This window comes from Triturus cristatus, chromosome 7 (genome assembly GCF_964204655.1).
Source record: "Triturus cristatus chromosome 7, aTriCri1.1, whole genome shotgun sequence".
Taxonomy (NCBI): Eukaryota; Metazoa; Chordata; class Amphibia; order Caudata; family Salamandridae; genus Triturus; species Triturus cristatus.
The window spans coordinates 886,721,273-886,741,450 of record NC_140590.1 but is presented as its reverse complement, the minus strand read 5'-3'; the positions used below and the strand labels follow the sequence as shown (position 1 = coordinate 886,741,450).

The window sequence follows — 20,178 nt, the reverse complement described above, 5'->3', positions numbered from 1 at the left end:
GGGCCCCTACCATAGGGGTTCTGCTGCAAATCGCCCAGCACTTCAATAGCTGCCAAGGTTTCAGATTGCTAAGTGTGCCATTGTCAGAATTTCAGTGTAATTATGAGTGACATTTCAACTATGAGCGACACTATCTCCGTCACCACTGACCAGAGTCACCCCACCGTCACCGGCGAGTTAAGTGCGACTTCAACTATGTTGCGCAGCTCAGGGCTCCTGAAACGTACGGTGCACTAGTAATGTACAAAAAAAAAAGTTCTAATAAAATGTGCATCTGTCTACTGATGTTAACTCATCAGCTGAGCTGAAGCCATTCTGCCAGTCTCTACGACTTGTATTTATAACCCTGCGCCCTTTAAAAGGGGCCTAACCCTATCAAAAGATTACTTGAATGCACTGACAGTGTGTGGGGTGTGATGTGATCTCTGATAACCAAAGTTTAGTAAAATGTGGAGCAGGGGTCTAGGCGATCAGGGTTTTTTTTAGCCAGTTCCAAACACTACAAAGGCTGTGATGTTGACTTTTGTTCAGTGCAGTTTTTACAGTTGTGCACTAGCGGTGTCATTCTTTTGAACCATAAACACACTATAGTACCACCAGAATTGCTCCCAACCTGTCAAAGTTGTGAGTCCTCTGACAATGAAATCGCAGGCCAACTCAAAATTAAGATTCAAATGTTTCTGCCAGGGCAATGAACTTTTAGGACCTTGAAATTGTTTTAGTGGGGCCAGCCAGGCCCTCAAATGAAGGTCATGTGATTGCAGACCCACACAGACAAACGAGCCCAGGTGCAGGGTATCGCGGTTCACTCAGTGCACAGAGACAGCTTTACTCCGTCCACAAAGGTACCTGCATTCCTCTTTGAAAGAAAGTGCACTGTGTAGTTGAATTGACTGCCAGCCCTCATCACCGTGGCTGCTAGAACTCCTAACGCTGCGGCTGCATGATTCTTTCTCGCTCAACCCAGAGCAAACAGTCTCAGGTTGGTCAGGTCCGGTTATGGATACCGTGTGCCAGCAGCTCTCGGCCATATTGCCGGGGCAGAAGTGTGTGCCACTGCAGGTAACCAAAAGGCCACGGGGGTCGGGTCTGTGACGTCGCAGGATACTGTGGCTTGGCGAGAGCTAGTTACCATTCCCCTTCAGCACTTACACCAGTGCAGACTAGAACAAGCACAATAGGTCTCGCCTTTGGGACCTTATAAGTGTTTAGCAATGCAACACTTGATGTTGTTGCACCGAGAATATTGTGCTGGATAACTAAACACTTATAAGGTCCCAAAGGCGAGACCTATTGGCTATGCCAATGCTTTTTATATAGTGCCTTTGGGATGTCAGTGCATGTTACAAAGAATGTTTACTAAGCATGACAGAATCTTTTTAAAATACATTAAATGAACCACAGCAACTGCAGAATGTTAAAATAAAAGTCAGAAAAAAAACAAGGGAGATAAAAGGTCTCGAAACACATTTAATCAAAGAGAGCAACTGTATTGGCAGAAGAATCAGATGAGAAGCAGTTTTGAGGATAGAAGATTGTGGAAAAGAACAGATTGAAGAAATACAAGTGCGCAGAGAATATATTTATGGCTGGGTCAAAACTGGGGCGGCGTAGTGGGCAAAAGAACAATGGATTTAACCCAGGTCTTTTGACTGAGGGAGAATGTTGTCAGCATTCTGTCCATCATTTGTTTGCTGTAACACTTTTCGCCTTAACCCCTTCAGTGCCCGCCCCTTTCCCCGCCCTGTGCCGGCCGTTTCATTAGCGGGCGGGGTTTATGACGAGCTGGTCTCGTCATGGGCACAGCGCAACCGCGGCCCATGACGAGACCAGCTCGTCATAGGCATTGAAGAGGTTAAGTGGGATGGGTATGCCCAGACGTGGGTCCCTTGCTCACTGTGCCACTGGATTCAAGCTACCCTGGCTGAAGGGTGACTTACCCTGAAACCGGTCCCAGGATGCTTGTTTCAGGTCCAGGGTGGACCTGGCCTGGCAGTTCGGTCTGGACTGTTCCCATGGGGCACAGAGTCAAGACTGATTTGCATATGGCTGGGCCCAAACTGTGGTGGCGTAGTGGGCAAAAGAACAATGGATTTAACCCAGATCTTTTGACTGGGGGAGAATGTTGCATTGTCAGCATTCCGTCCATCATTTGTTTGCTGTAACACAGATTATTTTAGGCATCTGTAGAGAAAAGAAGTTCTTAGTTTGGGAGATGGGGCTAAGGCCTTCCATCGGTTTTGGAGGGAGAAAAAGTAAACAATCCAAAGGAAAAACAGTTCACTATTTAGATGCAACCTTTTAAGTGCCTTCGAAAAGACGGTAAGGTTATTTTGTTATCTGATGTCTTCTGGGAGAGAGAGACATAAGGAAAGTCAGCGCCTGAGAAAGATTTAACTGCAGTAGCTTTGATTTGAAGTTCTTGATTTCAGGTTGAAAGGTTGCTGAGGCTCTTAGTTCCACTAGAAATGTGTATAAAAGGATACAAATAGCTTGTTGAAGTTTCAAAGCTGTGAAAGTCAAACAGGCAAGTTTTGGATTAGATCTTGCCTCCAAGATTACCAGTGGGTGGGCAGAGGTTCACAGAGTACTCGGGTGTCATATTATCAACGTCTTTGTTATCCTGTTAGCAGCTGAGCATCGGATTGAAGGAGGCTTTCATGAGCACCAATGATATTTTTTATGAGTTCCTAGGAGTAATGCGTTCCCATTGTCATGTTTGAAGATGACAATTGTTTCAATGACCGCATACAAATCAGATTGCTTTACACGTGGTTTTAGACATTTCATTGAGCATAACCCTGATCTAGCAGATTTTACTGTTTATATTCATATCGAGGTTGGCATCGATTCAGATGCATGTGCATTTGATTTCTTGGTTCAGCTTGAGTATTAAAGCATTGCTTTTAGTTCTTCAAACCACATTCTATTTATTTAAGTTGTTTTTTCTCCGTAGAAGTAAAAATTCGGCCTTCTTGTGGTTTAATTTTATGAAGTAAAGTGTCCAGAGAGCAAGACTGTTATTGAGTGTGTTAATTTTCATGTATAGCTAAATGCAGATTTCTAGATGCACACTGACTTCTTCCTCAGGACACATAGTGGCACGACATATAAATTAATCAGGGTAGGAGAGATATAGCACTTTAAGGAACTGAACTGTAAAGCATGCCAGGTTCAGGGAATACATCTCCTAGCCTCACTGCTTCACTTTTGAACAGGTTTCTAAAACCCTGATAATTACTTAATAAATTCAGTGTTTACGAGTTGACCATCATAAACAATATGTAGCATTTACACGTTCAAGCATCTGTTCCTGTGAAACGAAGGCACGTAACATCACATGACAGAAGGATGGTGCCGCCATGGAATCAACAGGATGTACTCCGCATGTACATTCCCGTTCTAGTGTTGAAATGTCGGGGGAAAAAAAAAGGAAAAATGCAATTACAAGCGTAATCAGCCCCAGCTGTCCTGAACCAGTGGTGACTAGCTTAACTTTCGGGCACAGCATTTGCGTTTTTGCTCCTCACAGCGGATGGCCAGTTTGAATAAAAGTTGCAAAATTCACATTTTCCAAACCACAACAAAGCCGTGTTTATCTGTGCAACATCCTGCCGTCCTCCAATCTCCATACATGCCAACATTTTAAGACAGGGACATGGAAGATTTAAAATAAACAAGCGTGCCCCTAAAGCATTGGCCGCGCGGGCGCCGAAAGTTAAAGTGATTGCGATGCACTTAATTACCCGTGACGGAGAAAAGACAGATGGCGGCTGCGCGCATTCACGCGCACATGCAAACAAACTTGAGGCCAGCAAAAGCCTCTGGTAGCACTTAAAAAAAACCCTTACTAAAAGTCGAGCAAGCAGCGCATGCGCTGCTCTAGGCTCGACCTAAAAACATTAGGAATGCTACCCCGACCCCCCTCGTATCTCAGGAGGCATTAGAACTAAATTAAAGAGTGCCTGGCTCGACTCACAATGTAGTCACTAGTGACGTTCTAGCCACGTGGTTTCGGGTGCCTAACGCACAGATCATACCACAGCAGGCCTGTCACAGACAGACACCCAATGCTGCTCTGCTGAGTGACGCTGCTGACCAGTGTGAACTTCTGTTACAGGGCACAGGCAGCATAGCTGGCAAGGTTCCAGATTGCTTGTGTGTGGCATTTTCATAATGTCAGTGTACTTATGAGTGACATTCAATAACTGTGAGTGACACTTTCTCGTGAACAAAACCAAGGGATTACTTACTGCAGAAGTTCAGTTTGCGTCCATTAGCTTTGCTAAAATGGAAACAAAGCAACACATCTCAGACACCTGTATGCATCTATCTGCTCCTTAAGGCTTCCCAGTCAACCCCACTATTCCTGCTTGATAACGCAAACCAGGGGGTATCATTCTTTAAACATTCATCCACTGTAAGACGGTAAAGTAAGCACTAGCGCGTTTATAGCGTAAGTGAAACAACTTCTATCATGTAGTGAAAGGGGTTTTACAAATAACCCACCAAAATTGTTGTAGTGAGTATTTCTCCATCTTTGGCCCAACCACTGCTAAGTGAAACGTCCTATTTTGACATCAAAACTATTACGAATTGTCTTTAAACTTATGAATAGTTTGATCCCTCTGCATTTTAGTAAGAGAACACCAAATCGTGTAGAATTGCTACTGGTTGTTTACTGCGGAGTTGCCATTTTGCACCATTAAGAAATTGGGGAACTATCAAAAGAAGGAGTTCGCGTCTCTCCGAGCACTCATTTTTGTACATAGATCTCCGAATGACAATCACCCCATTTTATTTACATATGGTGTTTAAATACAGAAAGCAGTCTATTCTATTGTGTCATAATGCGGCTACGTTGTAAAAAAACAAAAATAAAAGCCTAAGGGCAAACTAGGTAGGTTTACGTTTAAAGTCTTAAACGCCATTTTATTTCACATTTATACTTGCATGTGTATGTACAAGAACACTTCCGAGAGCGTGGTGTTACGGCAGTTTGAGCTGCAGTGTGCCTAACCTTGCAATCTCTCAAACCTGTGTACAGAAAATTTTTCGTGCCTCCCAGATAATTAACACTTTTTTGTTTCGAAAGCTCTGTTTGTGTTTTCCACGCAGCGTTTGTTTGCCGAATCCCTCTCCTTCCACTGAACAGTGTAAGGGCAGGCCGCAGAAAACCCTTCCCTCATTCAATCCACATAGAAACAGCTGCCTTTAGAATCTGGAAGTAAGGCCGCTAGCCTGCATTGCTCGTTATTTCTATTGTTTCTTTCCCAAAGCAGCACACATTTGAGTCAGTAAGTTAACATCACACTGCATGCACTTATTTCTTTGCTTCGGCAACACTGCACACTTGCTGGTACCTTCAGCCCGCAACTCGGACTCAGGGCAGCCCGGCATGATTGAATCTGAGGGCTGCTGGTGTGATCTGGGCTGGCTGTAGCTGAGGAAGCACTCCCAGCGACCAGGTTCACTCCGCTGCCGGTGTGGGGTTGTCGACTCTAATCATGTGGCGGACTTCATGATTACATTTCTTAACGAGCAGTGCCAGCCAAAACTTTCTCAGGACTGCGCCTCGGGCGGCAGGAGGATGCGCCCATAAAGACCTCACTAAATTGTAAGAGAAATGACGAGGTGCGCAGTGTACTGGGTGAGAGTTAGATTGTAGTAGCAGCAACTGAGACAGCTCCCAAACCTGCCCTTGTACTCAGCAACACGCACCAATACCACTTACCACAAGCCAACGAAATAGGCGAAAAATTATACACACTGCAGGGGGCACTGTCATGCACACTTACTTTGCGAGGCTCATTTGCAGCAATTCGGTTCCGGGCCGCCTCGTGGTCGCAACAACTCCTGCTGCAACTCAAGCGCGCCGCGGCCTGCTGTCCGGCGCTGGCCTACGCAGTCTTTTCAGTCTCCCCAGACTCGATTCCACTCCCAATGAGAGCGTGTAGCGGTGGCGCGCGTCCGTGCTGCATTTTCAGCGCGGTGTGGGGGCTGGCCAAAAACTATGCCCAGGGCTGTCATTGGTAGCGCTTACACGCGCGCTACAAGATTGACGGCCCTGGGACCCACTGGGACATTGACACTACTGTCCCCAAATAAATTATAAAGACCGCCACCACGGGTCACCAGTGCAGTGAGGCCGCCCCCCCCCCCAAAAAAATAGTGCCGCCTGGGGCAGACCGCCCCCCCTAGCTACGCCTGTGGATATTTTTGCATGGGGATATTTTGGGGGTCGATATTCTGCCAGGGAACCCATGGAGAGGCCCAGGGACTTGGCCATATCTCTGCTGTCCTTAAAGTGCTCCAGCACTAAATCTGCCTGGTCTCCAAAGAGACTGGAGCAATCAAAGTGCACATGCATGAGGAGAGGCTTAGACATCCTAAGAAAACCCAGTCACCCTCAACCAGGTGTGGCACCGTAAGGCCACTATTGACAAAACCACTCTGCCCAGTGAGTCGGTGGTGTCTAGTCCACATCAGATAGTGAACTTAGCTGCCTCTCTCCTGTGACACCGCCTGGGAGAGTACGGGCCAGACCTCCTCGTGGGCTGTTGGCAGCACCTGCACAACTATATCCCACAGAGTATTGGAATAGTGGCCCAAAAGGCACGCGGTGTTCACAGAACGCAGTGCCAGGCTAGTAGAAGAAAACATCTTGCTTAAGTTGTCCAGCCTCTTGGATTCCTGATCCAGTGGTGTGGTTGGGAATGTGCCAGGATTTACATAGGACGTGGAGGCTTGGGCCACCAAGCTCTCGGGGGTAGGGTGTTGCGTGAGAAAGTTGGGGTCCCCTGGGGCGGGGCGGTGGGCGAAAGAACTGGGAACACTTCCTGAACCAGCTGAGAAGGTGAAGTACCTGGAGGTGATTGTGGACAAAAAACTCACTTTTGGAGATCACATTAATGGGGTTGTCTCCTCATGTTTCTTTCTCCTCAGAACCCTGAGGAAAATAACATTTCTTCTTTCTGGTGACAGCTTGAGGTCTGTGGTTACAGCACTTATTTTGTGACACCTAGACTCTTGTAATAGTCTCTATCTGAATATCCCAAAGAGACTGATGAATAAACTCCAAGTAGTGCAGAATGCAGCTGCCAGGCTATTGATGGGCACACCTAGGTTTGTTTCAGTCGAGAGGAAACAAAGACAGCTTCACTGTCTCCCAGTGAAACACTGGGCTCAATTTAAAGCCCATTGTACAGTCTTCAAGGCATTATACGGAAATGGTCCGGACTACTTGAAACAACAATTTCAATGGATGTCCCCATTAGAACGTTACGCTCACTGGCAGCAAAACAATCGTTTGTTCCCTTAGTTAAAAAAGCTTCCTGGGGTGGCAGGAGCTTCACAACCTACGCCGCTAAGGCTCGGAACAGCCTACCATTTCACCTTAGAAATGGTTCTGAGCTCCTCTCCTTCAGACGAGAGCTGAAAACCTGGTTATTCACATTATAGCTGTCTCACTACACAGGAACCTATTAGGCAGTGCTCAGCGCAAGGACACCTTAGGATAACAGTCACGCTTTAGAAATTAATAACATAGTCCGGTTCACAGGAGCCCGTGTTGTGATCAGACAAAGTCCTTAGCAGGACGTCAGTAAGAGCTTCATTAAATGAAAGAAGAGATTCAGAAGGGGATGCTCCTGGTTGAAGCACTTCTGTCAAGACATTAGTCTCTACTGCCACTGACGGAAAGCTAAGGTCCAGGACCTCTGCTGTCCACCCTCACAACCATTGCAAATGATGCGCTCTCCTCCGTAGCCGCAGTAAGGGGAGAAAGCATGCCAGTATCTGGAGAGGTATCCTAAAATTCCTCACACCAGTACATGTTAGCTTCATAAGGCTGGGAGGTCTTCAGGGTTCAGTGACCCCTTCTAGGCCTCCCCAAGTCCTAGCCCCTAAGAATAGAGCTCAGGCTTCCGCCTGGAAGGCATGGCTCCAGCTGGTGCTGGTATCTGGCTATGCCCTTCTGGCTCCGTGTCGGGGATCAGAATGGGAATGGTGCTGCCGGGAGTGTCGAGAAAGGAGGAGGTGGCACTACTGGCGCTGGTCCAGATCCATCAGTGGATCCAAGGGGCCAACTGGCACCGGGACCTGAGCCGCCAGAGTGGATCCAATAGGGTCTCCCCCTGAACCTGTAGAGCACGAAGGAGCACCAGATGGAACGGCCCACCCAAGTATGAGGTGCATGGCCTCAAAATTCACTCGGTTAGGTGGGGTCATTCCAGTTCCCGGAAACTCACGGAGGCGTGGAGTCAACCTAAGCACTAGCTCAACCACAGAGCCGGGCGCTCCTTCATCGGTGAACAGACAAGGAGAAGTCGAAGACCTTCTTGCATGACTTACCCTAATAACACAATGACTTTGAGTGCGACAAGGATCTCGGACTCCGCAAGCGCTCCCGGGACCTTCCTCTCGTCCGGGATCTGGATCGTCATGGCGTCGCACCTCGAGCTGCCAGGAGCTTGAGGGATTGCTCCCTAAAGGTCTTTGGGTTAATGGTGCAGCAATCGGATTGTGGTCGCGCTCGAGACACCAAAGGCATATAAGATGCGGTTCATTCACCAACATTGAGCGGTGACCGGCACCGCAGGACTTGAAACCGGCCTTCTGAGAGAACATCCCTGCCACACCAGGAGGAAAACCTCAAAAAAGATTAGTCAATAAAAGTTAGTCAAAAATCGACTAAGGGGTAGTTCTTCTCCAGATCTGCGCTGAAAGAAAAGAACGGTCATTGCACTGGGGTAATACCTTTATAGGCACCGTACACATCACTTCCGGCACGGACAATGCCTCAGAGCCTATCTACGTCACCTACTGGCACACAGGGGTAATGCTCACAACATTTTCCCAACTCCAGCCTGATGCCTGGGGATAATTCTAAGATAAGGAATCTGCAGCTAGAAGTCCCTATCAGATACGCCAAGAACCTGGCACATGCCTGAAAAGGGAAACTGTTTGAAATGGCTGAACTGCTGCAGAATGAGCACTCTGTGGCTCGGTTCTCTTTAAAATGCTCCAGGGAGTTTGCTTTTTTGCATAACCGGCAGGATAGGTCGTAAGGCATGTCCATGCGTTGATGTCTTTGGAGAAGCCTGTGGACCTCTTCCATGCTTGACATGAAAGCACCACACTTGACTATGTACCCGTTGTAGACAATCAGTGGTGTCTAAGGATGATCATATGACAAATTTTGCAGTATCCCTGCCACCCTGAATAGTTTGAGCCAAGGAGGCTTGTACGTCCTCTGGGACTGCCAGTAGGATCTCATCAACCATGTCCCAGCGTGCATGGGCGTAGAACCCCAGCAAGCAGCTTGCACCGACTGACCTCTCGGCAAGGCTGGTGGATAAAAACATTCTCTTGCCAAAACTTTCCATGAGTGTTGACTCTGTCGAGAGTAGTGGAAAGATGAAATAGTTCACTGTGCTGGTGGACGCCTGCACCACTAATTCTCAGGAGATGGATGCTTGGTTACAAAATCATGGTTGCCTGGAGCTGGCCTATGGTGATGTGCAGCTTGACAATTGGCCCAAGGCAAGAACATAGTTTTATCCAAGTGCCCAAAAGTGAGTCAGTGAAAGGCTCATTGAAGGGCACAAGAGATTCAGTAAGTTCCTTGCCAGGCTGAAGGATTTCAGTGTGAACCCATGTTTTTGCCTGTAACTGTTCTGTGCTCCCTGCCCCCCGCTTTGCTCTGTGCCCCTTTTATTTTCTGTACCCCTCGCCGTCCTTCGTACCCTCGCGCTGCCTTTTGTGCCTCTGTGACCCTGATTTGTAGCCTTTTTTCCTCCTCTGTGCCCCGCGCCAGTCTCCGGTCCCCCGTCCCCGCCGCTGCCTCCCCTGCGGCCCCGCCCCCTCCGTGCCCATTCGTCACACCCGTCCCTCGCATCCCGCCTCCCAGCTGCTCCTCCCTCCCCACCTTCCCATATATGGCGGCCGCTGCCCGGTGAGGAGAGCGACCCTTGACCTTCTGGTAAATCGCTCCCCCCCTGCTGCACCTCCGCCTGCACCCCCGCTGTCGCTGCTGCCGGAGTGTTCGACACCCTCCATCACCCGCAGGCTTCCACCTGCGCCTCATCCCTGAAGGCCAGTGGTGGCCTTAGGTTTGTTCGTTCTCGCTTGCTGCCTGTTGCTTTGTGACTAACTGTTCTGTGCCCCCTGCCCCCCGCTCTGCTCTGTGCCCCTCTTATTTTCTGTACCCCTCGCCGTCCTCTTTACACTTGTGCTGACTTTACGCCTCTGTGACCCTTGATTTTTGTGACTAACTGTTCTGTGCCCCCTGCCCCCCGCTCGCCGCTTTGCTCTGTGCCTTTTATTTTCTGTACCCCTCACCGTCCTTCGTACCCTCGCACTGCCTTTTGTGCCTCTGTGACCCTGATTTGTAGCCTTTTTTCCTCCTCTGTGCCCCGCGCCGGTCTCCGGTACCCTGTCCCCACCGCTGCCTCCCCTGCGGCTCCGCCCCCTCTGTGCCCATTTTTCACACCCGTCCCTCGCCTCCCGCCTCCCAGCTGCTCCTCCCTCCCCACCTTCCCATATATGGCGGCCGCTGCGTGACTGCGCCGAAGGCGCGCCTAAAGCAAGCCCGTCTGCGCCCGTCCGCACCCAGCGCCAGAATCCCTGCCCCCCGCACCAGCCAGGAAGACCGCCTCCGCTACGACGCCAAGACCCTCATCGCTCTCAACCCAGGAAGAACGCACACCTGCTGCATGGCCGCCCCGAGGCGCACCCACGGTCCCTTCACCTGCCGGAACTGCAGCTTCTCCTTCCTCAAAAGCGCCAAGATGCCCACCACAACGGAAGCCAACCAGCTTAGATGCATCCTGATCAACACCCGCTCCACACACAAACATGCCGTCGAACTCTGGGACCTACTCGACACCACATCACCGGACGTCGCCTTCCTGACCGAGACCTGTATGAACAAAGCCTCCTCGCCAGACATCGCCATAGCCATCCCAGACGGGTACAAGATCACCCGCAGAGACCGCTCAAACAGGGCCGGAGGAGGAATCACAATCGTCCACAGAAACACCATCAGGGTCTCAACAAACACCAACGACACCCTCAGCACCGCCCAACACATGCACTTCCAGATCCACACGGACCCAAAGACCACCCTAAGAGGCACCCTCGTCTACAGACCGCCAGGACCCCGGCCTCAATTCTGCAACTCCATTGCCGACCTCATCAGCACTCACGTGCTGACCTCCACCGACTACATCCTCCTCTGAGACCTGAACTATCACCTGGAGAACAACGACAGCAACTCTTCCTCCCTTATCGACAATCTCGCCAACCTCGGACTGAAACAGCTCGTCACGACGCCTACCCACATCGCCGGCCACACGCTTGATGCCATCTTTTCCTCAAGCCCCCACGTCACCTTCAGCCACGCCTCCGAACTCACCTGGACAAACCACCACTGCATCCACTTCTCCTTCCGAAAACCACCCACACACCACCGCACCCTACAGACCCCCCCGCCGCCGCTGGGGCAAAATCACTGAAGAACAACTACAGACAAGCCTCGCACTCAACCATCTGACAAACCCCACCAACCCGGATGAAGGTGCACTCGCCCTAGAAAGCTGGATGAACGACTGCGCCAACACCGTCGCTCTGCTGAAAAACCCCACCAACAGAGACACCAGCAGAAGAGTCAGCTGGTTCACCCCGGAACTCCTCGACTCAAAACACACCTGCCGGAAACTGGAAAACATATGGCACAGCGACAAGACGCCAGACAGCCGCATTGCCCACAAAGACGCCATCCGCAACCACCACCACCACCACATCAGGACCGCCAAAAGAACCTCCTTCACAGACCGCCTTGACAACAACGCACACAACAGCAAGAATCTCTTCACCATCGTGAAGGAACTATCCAACCCCAGCTCCAACGCCAATGACATCCCACCATCGCAAGCCCTGTGCGACTCCCTCGCCACCTTCTTTCACCGGAAAATCACCGACATCCATGACAGCTTCGGACCCCGGAAAACCCCTGCCGACCACACCGCACCGAACCCACCGCCCACGACACCCTGACAACCTGGGCCGACGTAAGCATCGAGGACACAATCAAGACCATGGGAACAATCCACTCCGGTTCCCCATCCGACCCTCTCCCGCACCACATCTTCAACAAAGCCAGCAAGTCCATCGCACCCCACCTGCACAAAATCATCAACCTCTCCTTCGAAACCGCCACCTTCCCTGAGAACTGGAAGCACGCAGAGATTAACGCCCTACTGAAGAAACCCAAGGCGGACCCGAGCGAGCTCAAGAACTTCCGGCCCATCTCCTTGCTTCCGTTCCCAGCAAAGGTCATCGAGAAGATAGTAAACACCCAGCTCACCCGGCACCTCGAAGACAACAACATCCTAGACCCGTCCCAATCAGGATTCCGCAGCAACCACAGCACCGAGACTGCCCTCATCGCCACCACAGACGACATCAGGATCCTGCTAGACAATGGCGAGACGGCGGCCCTCATCCTCCTGGACCTCTCCGCCGCCTTCGACACCGTCTGCCACTGTACACTACGCACGCGCCTCCACGACGCAGGGATCCGAGACAAGGCCCTGGACTGGACCACCTCCTTCCTCTCCGGCACTACTCAGAGTCTGCCTCCCCCCGTTCCGTTCCGAGGCCTCCAAGATCATCTGCGGCGTCCGCCAAGGATCCTCCCTCAGCCCAACGCTGTTCAACGTCTACATGGCACCACTAGCACGCATCGCCCGACAGCGCGACCTCAACATAATCTCCTACGCCGATGACACCCAGCTGATCCTCTCCCTCACCAAGGACCCCCTCACCGCCAAATCCAACCTCCACCAGGGAATGAAGGCCGTCGCCGACTGGATGGAGGACAGCCGCCTCAAACTGAACACAGACAAGACGGAAATTCTCATCCTCGGGTCCAACCCCTCCGCATGGGATGACTCTTAGTGGCCCACATCTCTGGGGTCCCCCCGGGTCCCTCCCGACCACGCACGCAACCTGGGAGTCATCCTCAACTTGAAACTCTCCATGACCAAACAAGTTAACGCAGTCTCCTCCACCTGTCAACACAATCCGCAGGCTCAGAAAGATCTACAGATGGATCCCGAGGAACACAAGGAAAACAGTCACCCAGGCCCTAGTCAGCAGCATACTCGACTACGGAAACGCCCTCTACGCCGATGCCTCGTCCAAGCTCAGCAACAGACTACTGAGAATCCAGAATGCCTCTGCACGCCTGATCCTCGACGTCCCGCGCCGCGACCACATCACCCCCCACCTGAGGAACCTGCACTGGCTCCCCATCGACAAAAGAATCTCCTTCAAGCTCCTGATCCACGCACACAAGGCACTCCACAATACCGGCCCAGCCTATCTCAACAGTCGACTCTCCTGCGTACCCAACAGGAAACTCCGCTCCGCTGACCGCGCCCTGGCCACGGTCCCACGCATCCGGAGAACTACTTTCAGAAGCAGATCCTTCTCCCATTGCGCCGCCAAGACCTGGAACACCCTCCCCCTCTACCTGCGACAAACCGAAGACCTGCTGACCTTCAGGAGACAACTCAAGACCTGGCTCTTCGACCATTAACAGCTCCTCCCCCCCCCCCCCAGCACCTTGAAACCCTCCTGGGTATGTAGTGCGCTTTACAAACGATGTGATTGATTGCCTACATAGTGGGAAGGCAGAGGTACAGGACTACAGCAGCTCAACTGATAAGTGTCACAAATGATGCCCTAGCCCCAGTCACTGGTCTGGGAAGTGAAACCAACCCAGTATTGGGTGAGATATCCACTTCATTGACATGTTGCAGATCCACTTAAGTTATCCTCGTCATATGGGGAAGCAAACTGGTCCATATAACCCCCATTATCGTCTCCATGTGGAAGACTCTCGTTGGAGTCAGAGCAAAATATTTGGTGCAGTCTGTGCGAGACTGACCCAGACAACAGCATTACTGTGCAGAGGAACGGAGTAGTGGCCGCGCCATATCGGGATTGGGACGCAGCCTCACTCAATATAAATTTAGCTTATTCAGACACCACAATAGGTTTGTGGATCCTCCTCTGGTGCAATCAGTGCCGACATGAACATCCAATGGACCAGCACAGATACGAGCCAGAATCGGAAGCCAGAATAGTGCCAAAGGTGTGCAGCATTGCCTCTCTAAAGGATTTGATCTAATGCGACGGCCGCCAGACCCGAAAATTCAGAGTGCATTGGGATCAGGGTTTGAATAGGCTCCCCATGGAAAGGGAGCGAGACCCAGAGGCAGGGTGAAGCCATTTGTGCTTTCTTTGGAGATCGAAACTGGAGGGAAGGGCCAAGTCCAGTTTTGATTAGTTTCTTTTGACTTACTTTTGACTTATCAACGGCATATTAATCAATCAATGCCTATGAGCTTTATACAACACTGTTTATTTGCAGAAGAATGACAGGATACAAAAGTCTGAGGTAACGTTCTTGAAAATAATTAGTATAAGTAAAGCGCAGAATAAGAGAAAGGAGGCAGAGGAAAGGATCAGGAAAAGGCAAGGTATTTTCAAACAAAGACCGGGACTAGGTTCAGCTACAAATTAATTTGTGGATGAGGAAAAGTTATACAATTTTTGCAAAAAGACATGAGTGGCTTAATGCAAAGATGGGTAGAAATGTATTTCAATTGCTGCACCGGTGCATGGGAAAGACTTTCACATGGTCCTCAACGTGGCAGATTTCGGTTGTGAAGGTCTAGCTGGAAAGCGCACTGGAAAGGTTGGAGGATGAGTGTGTGCAGAACTTTGGGTGTGAACCATGCCAATCTGAAGTTGACTCTGGCTCCCAGGAGGACCCAGCGAAGATTTGAAAACGTGATGCGGCTGGAATTTCTAGAGCCACTTACTGAGGTGAAAAGCAAAGCTCAAGGCTGCATCTGGAGGACCAAAGGTGAATTAAGGGAATCCTACTCACACTGCATTTGCACATCTAATGCGGCACACAGCCATGGCAGGTCAAACTTTGGGCGTCAATGGGTGTTTGATTTTCCTCATCAAACGGAGTAGGTAGATGGTGGCTTCCATTGCTTCCTTGACATGGGCCAACATTGTGAGTTTAGCGACCATGATAAACCCTAGCGAGTAGATTTGCATTGGGGAATTCGGAGGACAGTGGGACAGTTTTTGATGTCTTTCATGAATGCTCAGAGGGGTGCTCATTTTGTGGGGCGCAGTGTGAGAGGGTGTACTATAGCACTTCCGTGTAAAACATTTCAGAATGAAATGTCTGTCGCATAATTAAATGAGTCAAGTAACTGGGAACACAATGCAATGCATATTAATGAATTCATTAGACGGTTCATTAAACTGGCGGAAGTAGCACCCTCGTGCTCGAGTCCCACGCCGCAGCCGTTTCTGGCCTTGGGCTAGTGCTGCTTAGAAAAGCCGGGGCACCGCGGACAACAGGCCATTGTCTTTTACACCAATATAATTTGCAATCACTACCGGGTTTTAGATAGTCTAACTTTTTCAAAAGTTGCTGCCAAGTACTGAACAAGGCACGACACATTTTTCAACTTGCGTCACGTGCACAGTCGCGTTTATAGCTTCGACAACTGCACTTTGCCCCACTTGCAGCCTCACTGGAATGTACCATTTCCGAACGGACTGCCAGCGAAACGCAGTCCACTCTAATCCGGCTGCGGGTCTACTGGGCTGCATTAGACAGGGAGGGGTGGGGGCTAATGGGAAGAGCGGAGCTGTGGACTAGGGCGCGCAATATAAACACAGGATTTATAATTATTAAAATATAAACATCTTAATTAAAAAAAAACGCTGTGCCTTATATAATCCCAAAACACGGCGTATTAATCATACCCATGTCTGAACAGCTGATTAATCGTACGCATGCCTCATTTTACAGTGATAGAAGTTTTGCCGATTTACAGCACATGAAATGCCTCTAACTGATGTTAACATTAGTTCAGTGGGACACTCGGGTTAGCCTTTTTAGTGTCCAAGAGTGACAAGTATGCTACGCCAAGTTTCGGGGATACGACCTAGGGGTGAACATATTTCACTGGTGCATGTGCGCCAATCCACGAATATATCTTCGAGGTTTACGGCCTCAGACAGACTGCAGATTTCAACAGCAGCATGAAAAATACATTCTTGTGATAAAGAGAGGACCATTTTGCAGCAGATACTTCCGAAATCACTAGCGTTGTATGACTATTTTAGTGAAGTCGATTGTCCGGTTATTAATTAAAAACATTCGCGGATGGGGTTGGGCCCGAGTCACGCTGAGGCCTTGGTTTTCAGACATCCAAAGTTGCTACGAGTTTGTCTTTCGGGGTATTGAAAAAATAAAAACGCAGTTGAGGACATGCAGGGGGCTTTGAGCGAGTTTGAAAACAGTAAAACGTTTAAAGTTCAAAATCGCCAGAATCTCCACTCTCCGTTTACGGATAGAGCACCAACTACGAGGCCTTACAGGGCAGAGAGAGTCCTCTATGAGGATAACGGCCATGGGTGTAGGAGATTATATTTTTTGGGGGGGGAGCAGTAACGTTTTAGGGCGTGGGCAAGGTGGGAAATTACCGAGCCCCCGCCTCCTCCCCCAGGGAAAGTGGACTTTCTATCTTACATCCATCTAGTGTAGTCTATTTCATAATGTTAACTTCTTGCCCTATCTTTACTTCTGATGGTCTCTACTCAGTATCACCTTAAGGACTTTTGGGGTCCTGGTAAGACATTTCAACGCAGATTAAAATAACATGTAGTATTGTTGGCGCCATGTGGGCTTGAATTAGCAGGAAATTGGCGATCAAATTAAAAGGTTTTACGAACGGGCCCCCACAGTATGTCTTGCCTGGGGCATTCACAATTCTCAAGGGGATACTGGGTGGGAGGAACGGTTAACCTTAGGGAGAGCACAGACAGGGGTTTGGTGAAGCACATGTTGAAATTCAGGCACCAAGTACGAAGAAAAAATATGACTCCTTGAAGTTACATTTTTTCCACATTTTTCAAATAAGTACATACATGCTACTGAATTGATTGACACGTATTGGAAGTATGTTTTCAAAACACGAAACGTTCAAGAATAAATAACCCCCCCATGCCCGACCACTTTGCCATGGGTTACCCAAAATGTGCCAGTTTGCAATGCTTTGTAAAAAGCATATATGTGAGGCCAAATTTAATATAGACCAGGGGTTTGGAACGAGTAGCTTATTGCAGGCCCCATGTAACAAAAACAGCCCCCCAGAAAGCCAAAACCGGCCCCCACCATAGCGGTCCACCGGGGAAACGCCCGGTGCCCGCTAAGGCCAGTCCGGCCCTGCCAGCTACCTGTGAATAGCTCGTCTCTGTGCATCTCAGACTACTAACACAAAAGCCTTTGTTTGGTTACATTATTATTAATGTGCCAGAATTAAAAAGCATGTATTTGAGACAAAAATATGTGTATTTTCAGAACTCATAAGCTGGTGTTTGGAGAAAAATGGTTCGATTTCCAAAATAAATTAACAGCTATTATTTGAGTTGGCGACATTACTCTTATATTTCCTTGGTGTCGGGGAATAGCAGCTGTGGGTGTTGTGATATCCATGTAGATGCATTGGACATTGAAAGTATTCTTTTACTTTACTGCTGGCAACCCTGCCTACTGCACTGATGTGATCACTGCGGACACCCTTGGGTGGACTATCACACCACTTACAGTAGCACAGGATAATTGTCATTGAACATAAGTAGCTCTTATTAAAGAAAAGGTTGGAGACTCTGGCCAAAAAAGCGCTTCAACGCCTCATCAGACATAGCAAGCACTATATAAATGCAACCCTTTTCCCCTCTTCTATCCCTCCACTATCCTTCTCAATCCAAATAAGTGACTAATATCCACCACTCAAATTACTTTCATATTTCACTATACTAATTCAACACTAATCCTTTAATGGGTTCCAGAGTAGCGTGCTACGCGCCAAAAAAGCACTTCAACACCCCAACAGGGGTAACAAGCGCTATATAAATGCAAACCTTTTTCCCTCCTCCATCCCTCCGCTATCCTTCTCAATCCAAATAACTAATATCCACCACTCCAATTACTTTCATATTTCACTATACTAATTCAAAACTAATCCTTTAAAGGTATCTGAAGTAGCGTGCTGCTCGCCAAAAAAAAGGCTTCAACACCCAATCAGGGGTAACAAGCGCTATATAAATACAAACCGTTTATTACCCCTCTTCTGTCCTTCTGAATCCAAGTAATTGTCTAACCTATCCACCACTTAAATTACTTTCATATTTCACTATACTAGTTCAACACTGATCCTTTATGGGTTCCTGAGTAGAGTGCTACTCGCTGAAAAAGCTCTTTGACGCCTCGTCAGGGGTAGTAAGCGCTATATAAATGCAATACAATATAGACCCTATCAGGTGAAGTTTTTGTAAAGCGCAGATCCTGAACTGAATTACTTCAATACACTGAGGGTGCATTGAAGTAATTTTGTTTGAGGAACTGGATGGTGATGAAGGTAAATTATACACCGTGAAGTAGAGCGACGGGCTGCGAGTCACAAAATTTGGTCAAGTGGGGAATCCGAGATTTGCGCCTAGCGTTTCTGGTTACACATTTTGCAATTCAAGACACTGTAGGGTTACATAGTTCTTTTATCTTTAGAGGTTATAGCTTTATGTTCAGTTACTTCATTAATTTGGGTTAGTACGTAGAGTTAAATAAACACACTTAACATACCTTTAGCTAAACTGACACCCTACACACGTACGCGTGTGGGATTTAAAACACTGGTTTTCTGTTTGGAATGTTTCCACAGATGCCAAACACAGAACATTTCGGGTACCAAAATACTGTGTTTTTTTCCTATCCCAGTCAAACAAATGGCAACTCTATAGCAGGGTTGGCAGGTTCTGGAAATCTAAAACTCCAGTCTCGCCCCGACCCTCTCCCTTCTGGCAGTCCTCGCTCCGGAGCCCTTGGCCAGAGTGAGACAAGTGGGAAGGTTGCCTTTAACTAAGCACACAACACACCGCACTCGTGCCCAAGGAGTGTCATCTTACCTGCTCCATTTCAGGGAGCCGCGGCATTGCTGGTGCCTGGTGGATCACAGAGGAAGGGAAGCGCGCCTGCAGGCTCCAGCGCCGAGTGCTGCTGCTGAGCCGGGCTCGGCTCACTCGATCCTTTGTCCGCCCTGCAGAGTCAGCACGAGAGGGCACAATGGCGATTTCAGCTGACCTGCGACAGCAGACCAGGCTCACAGACCTCGCCTTCTAGCCACCGGTCCCTTTATTCTTTTAAAGAAAGAACCCGAAACAAACGAATGCCGATTTATTTTAAGTCATGTACAGAGCTAAACTAGCGCGTTTGAAGTAAGAGAAGGAAGGGTCGACGACTGGCCAATCAGGACGGCCGCTCTCTATAATTTATTCATAGTACCGCTTCGTACACTCTTATCAAGTGGTCGCATGCTTTGTGGAGGACGTTCATCCCTAACCTCTTGCTTTTCAGTCTGTTACTTACAGCCGCGCAACGCCCATTGGGCTCAAAGGGCTTCAGCCCCCCCCCCCCCCCCCACCCCCCGCGTGTGTGTCAGCCCGGGCTGAGACAAAGCTTCCCGGCGCACACACAGCCGCACCCGAGTACTTAGCAGGTCTTTAAAATATCATTTACTTGGTAATGGCGCTTTGTTGCCCTTTCAACCTTTTAGAGCCCCTGCATCTTCACTCTGCCCACTGCTTTTGAGACTGTCTGTGCCTCCAGACGGGGAGCCCTAAAAGCCAAATTTGTAGAGCGCATGCTGATTCCTAGAATATGAATCTTATTAATGAATAGTCCAATCACATAACAGGGAGGGAGGGTTTGTGATTAATCTGCAGCTAGACGGAGTCTCTACCAGAAAGTGTGTTACCAAAGGTAAATAACTTGTTCTTCCGATAGAGACTAATATCCTTATATTCCTCACCTTTTGAATAGATACGAAAGAATATCTATTCAGAGGTGGGTCTGCGAATGAACAAACCAGAAAATCTTTCAGGACCGAGCGGGCAACATGGCCCCCTGGCGAACCGGACTGTCCAGGCAATAATTCTTGGTGAACGTATGAAGGGACACACAAGTAACCGCATGGCAAATTTCTAGGGCAGGGACTCCGCATGCCAACACAGTGGTAG

The 20,178-nt window shown here is 49.1% G+C and overlaps 1 protein-coding gene across 1 annotated transcript in view; it reads right to left on the bottom strand.

Annotated features, from left to right (window-relative positions):
- MAT2B (methionine adenosyltransferase 2 non-catalytic beta subunit) overlaps positions 1 to 19,523 on the bottom strand; it is a 378,228-nt gene extending 358,705 nt beyond the window's left edge. The window contains exon 1 of the mRNA XM_085617836.1: positions 19,069 to 19,523. Within this exon, the coding sequence (XP_085473962.1) occupies positions 19,069 to 19,095 (27 nt within the window). The 5' untranslated portion in view covers positions 19,096 to 19,523. The remainder of the gene's footprint in view (positions 1 to 19,068) is intronic.
- Between the last annotated feature and the right edge of the window lie 655 nt (positions 19,524 to 20,178).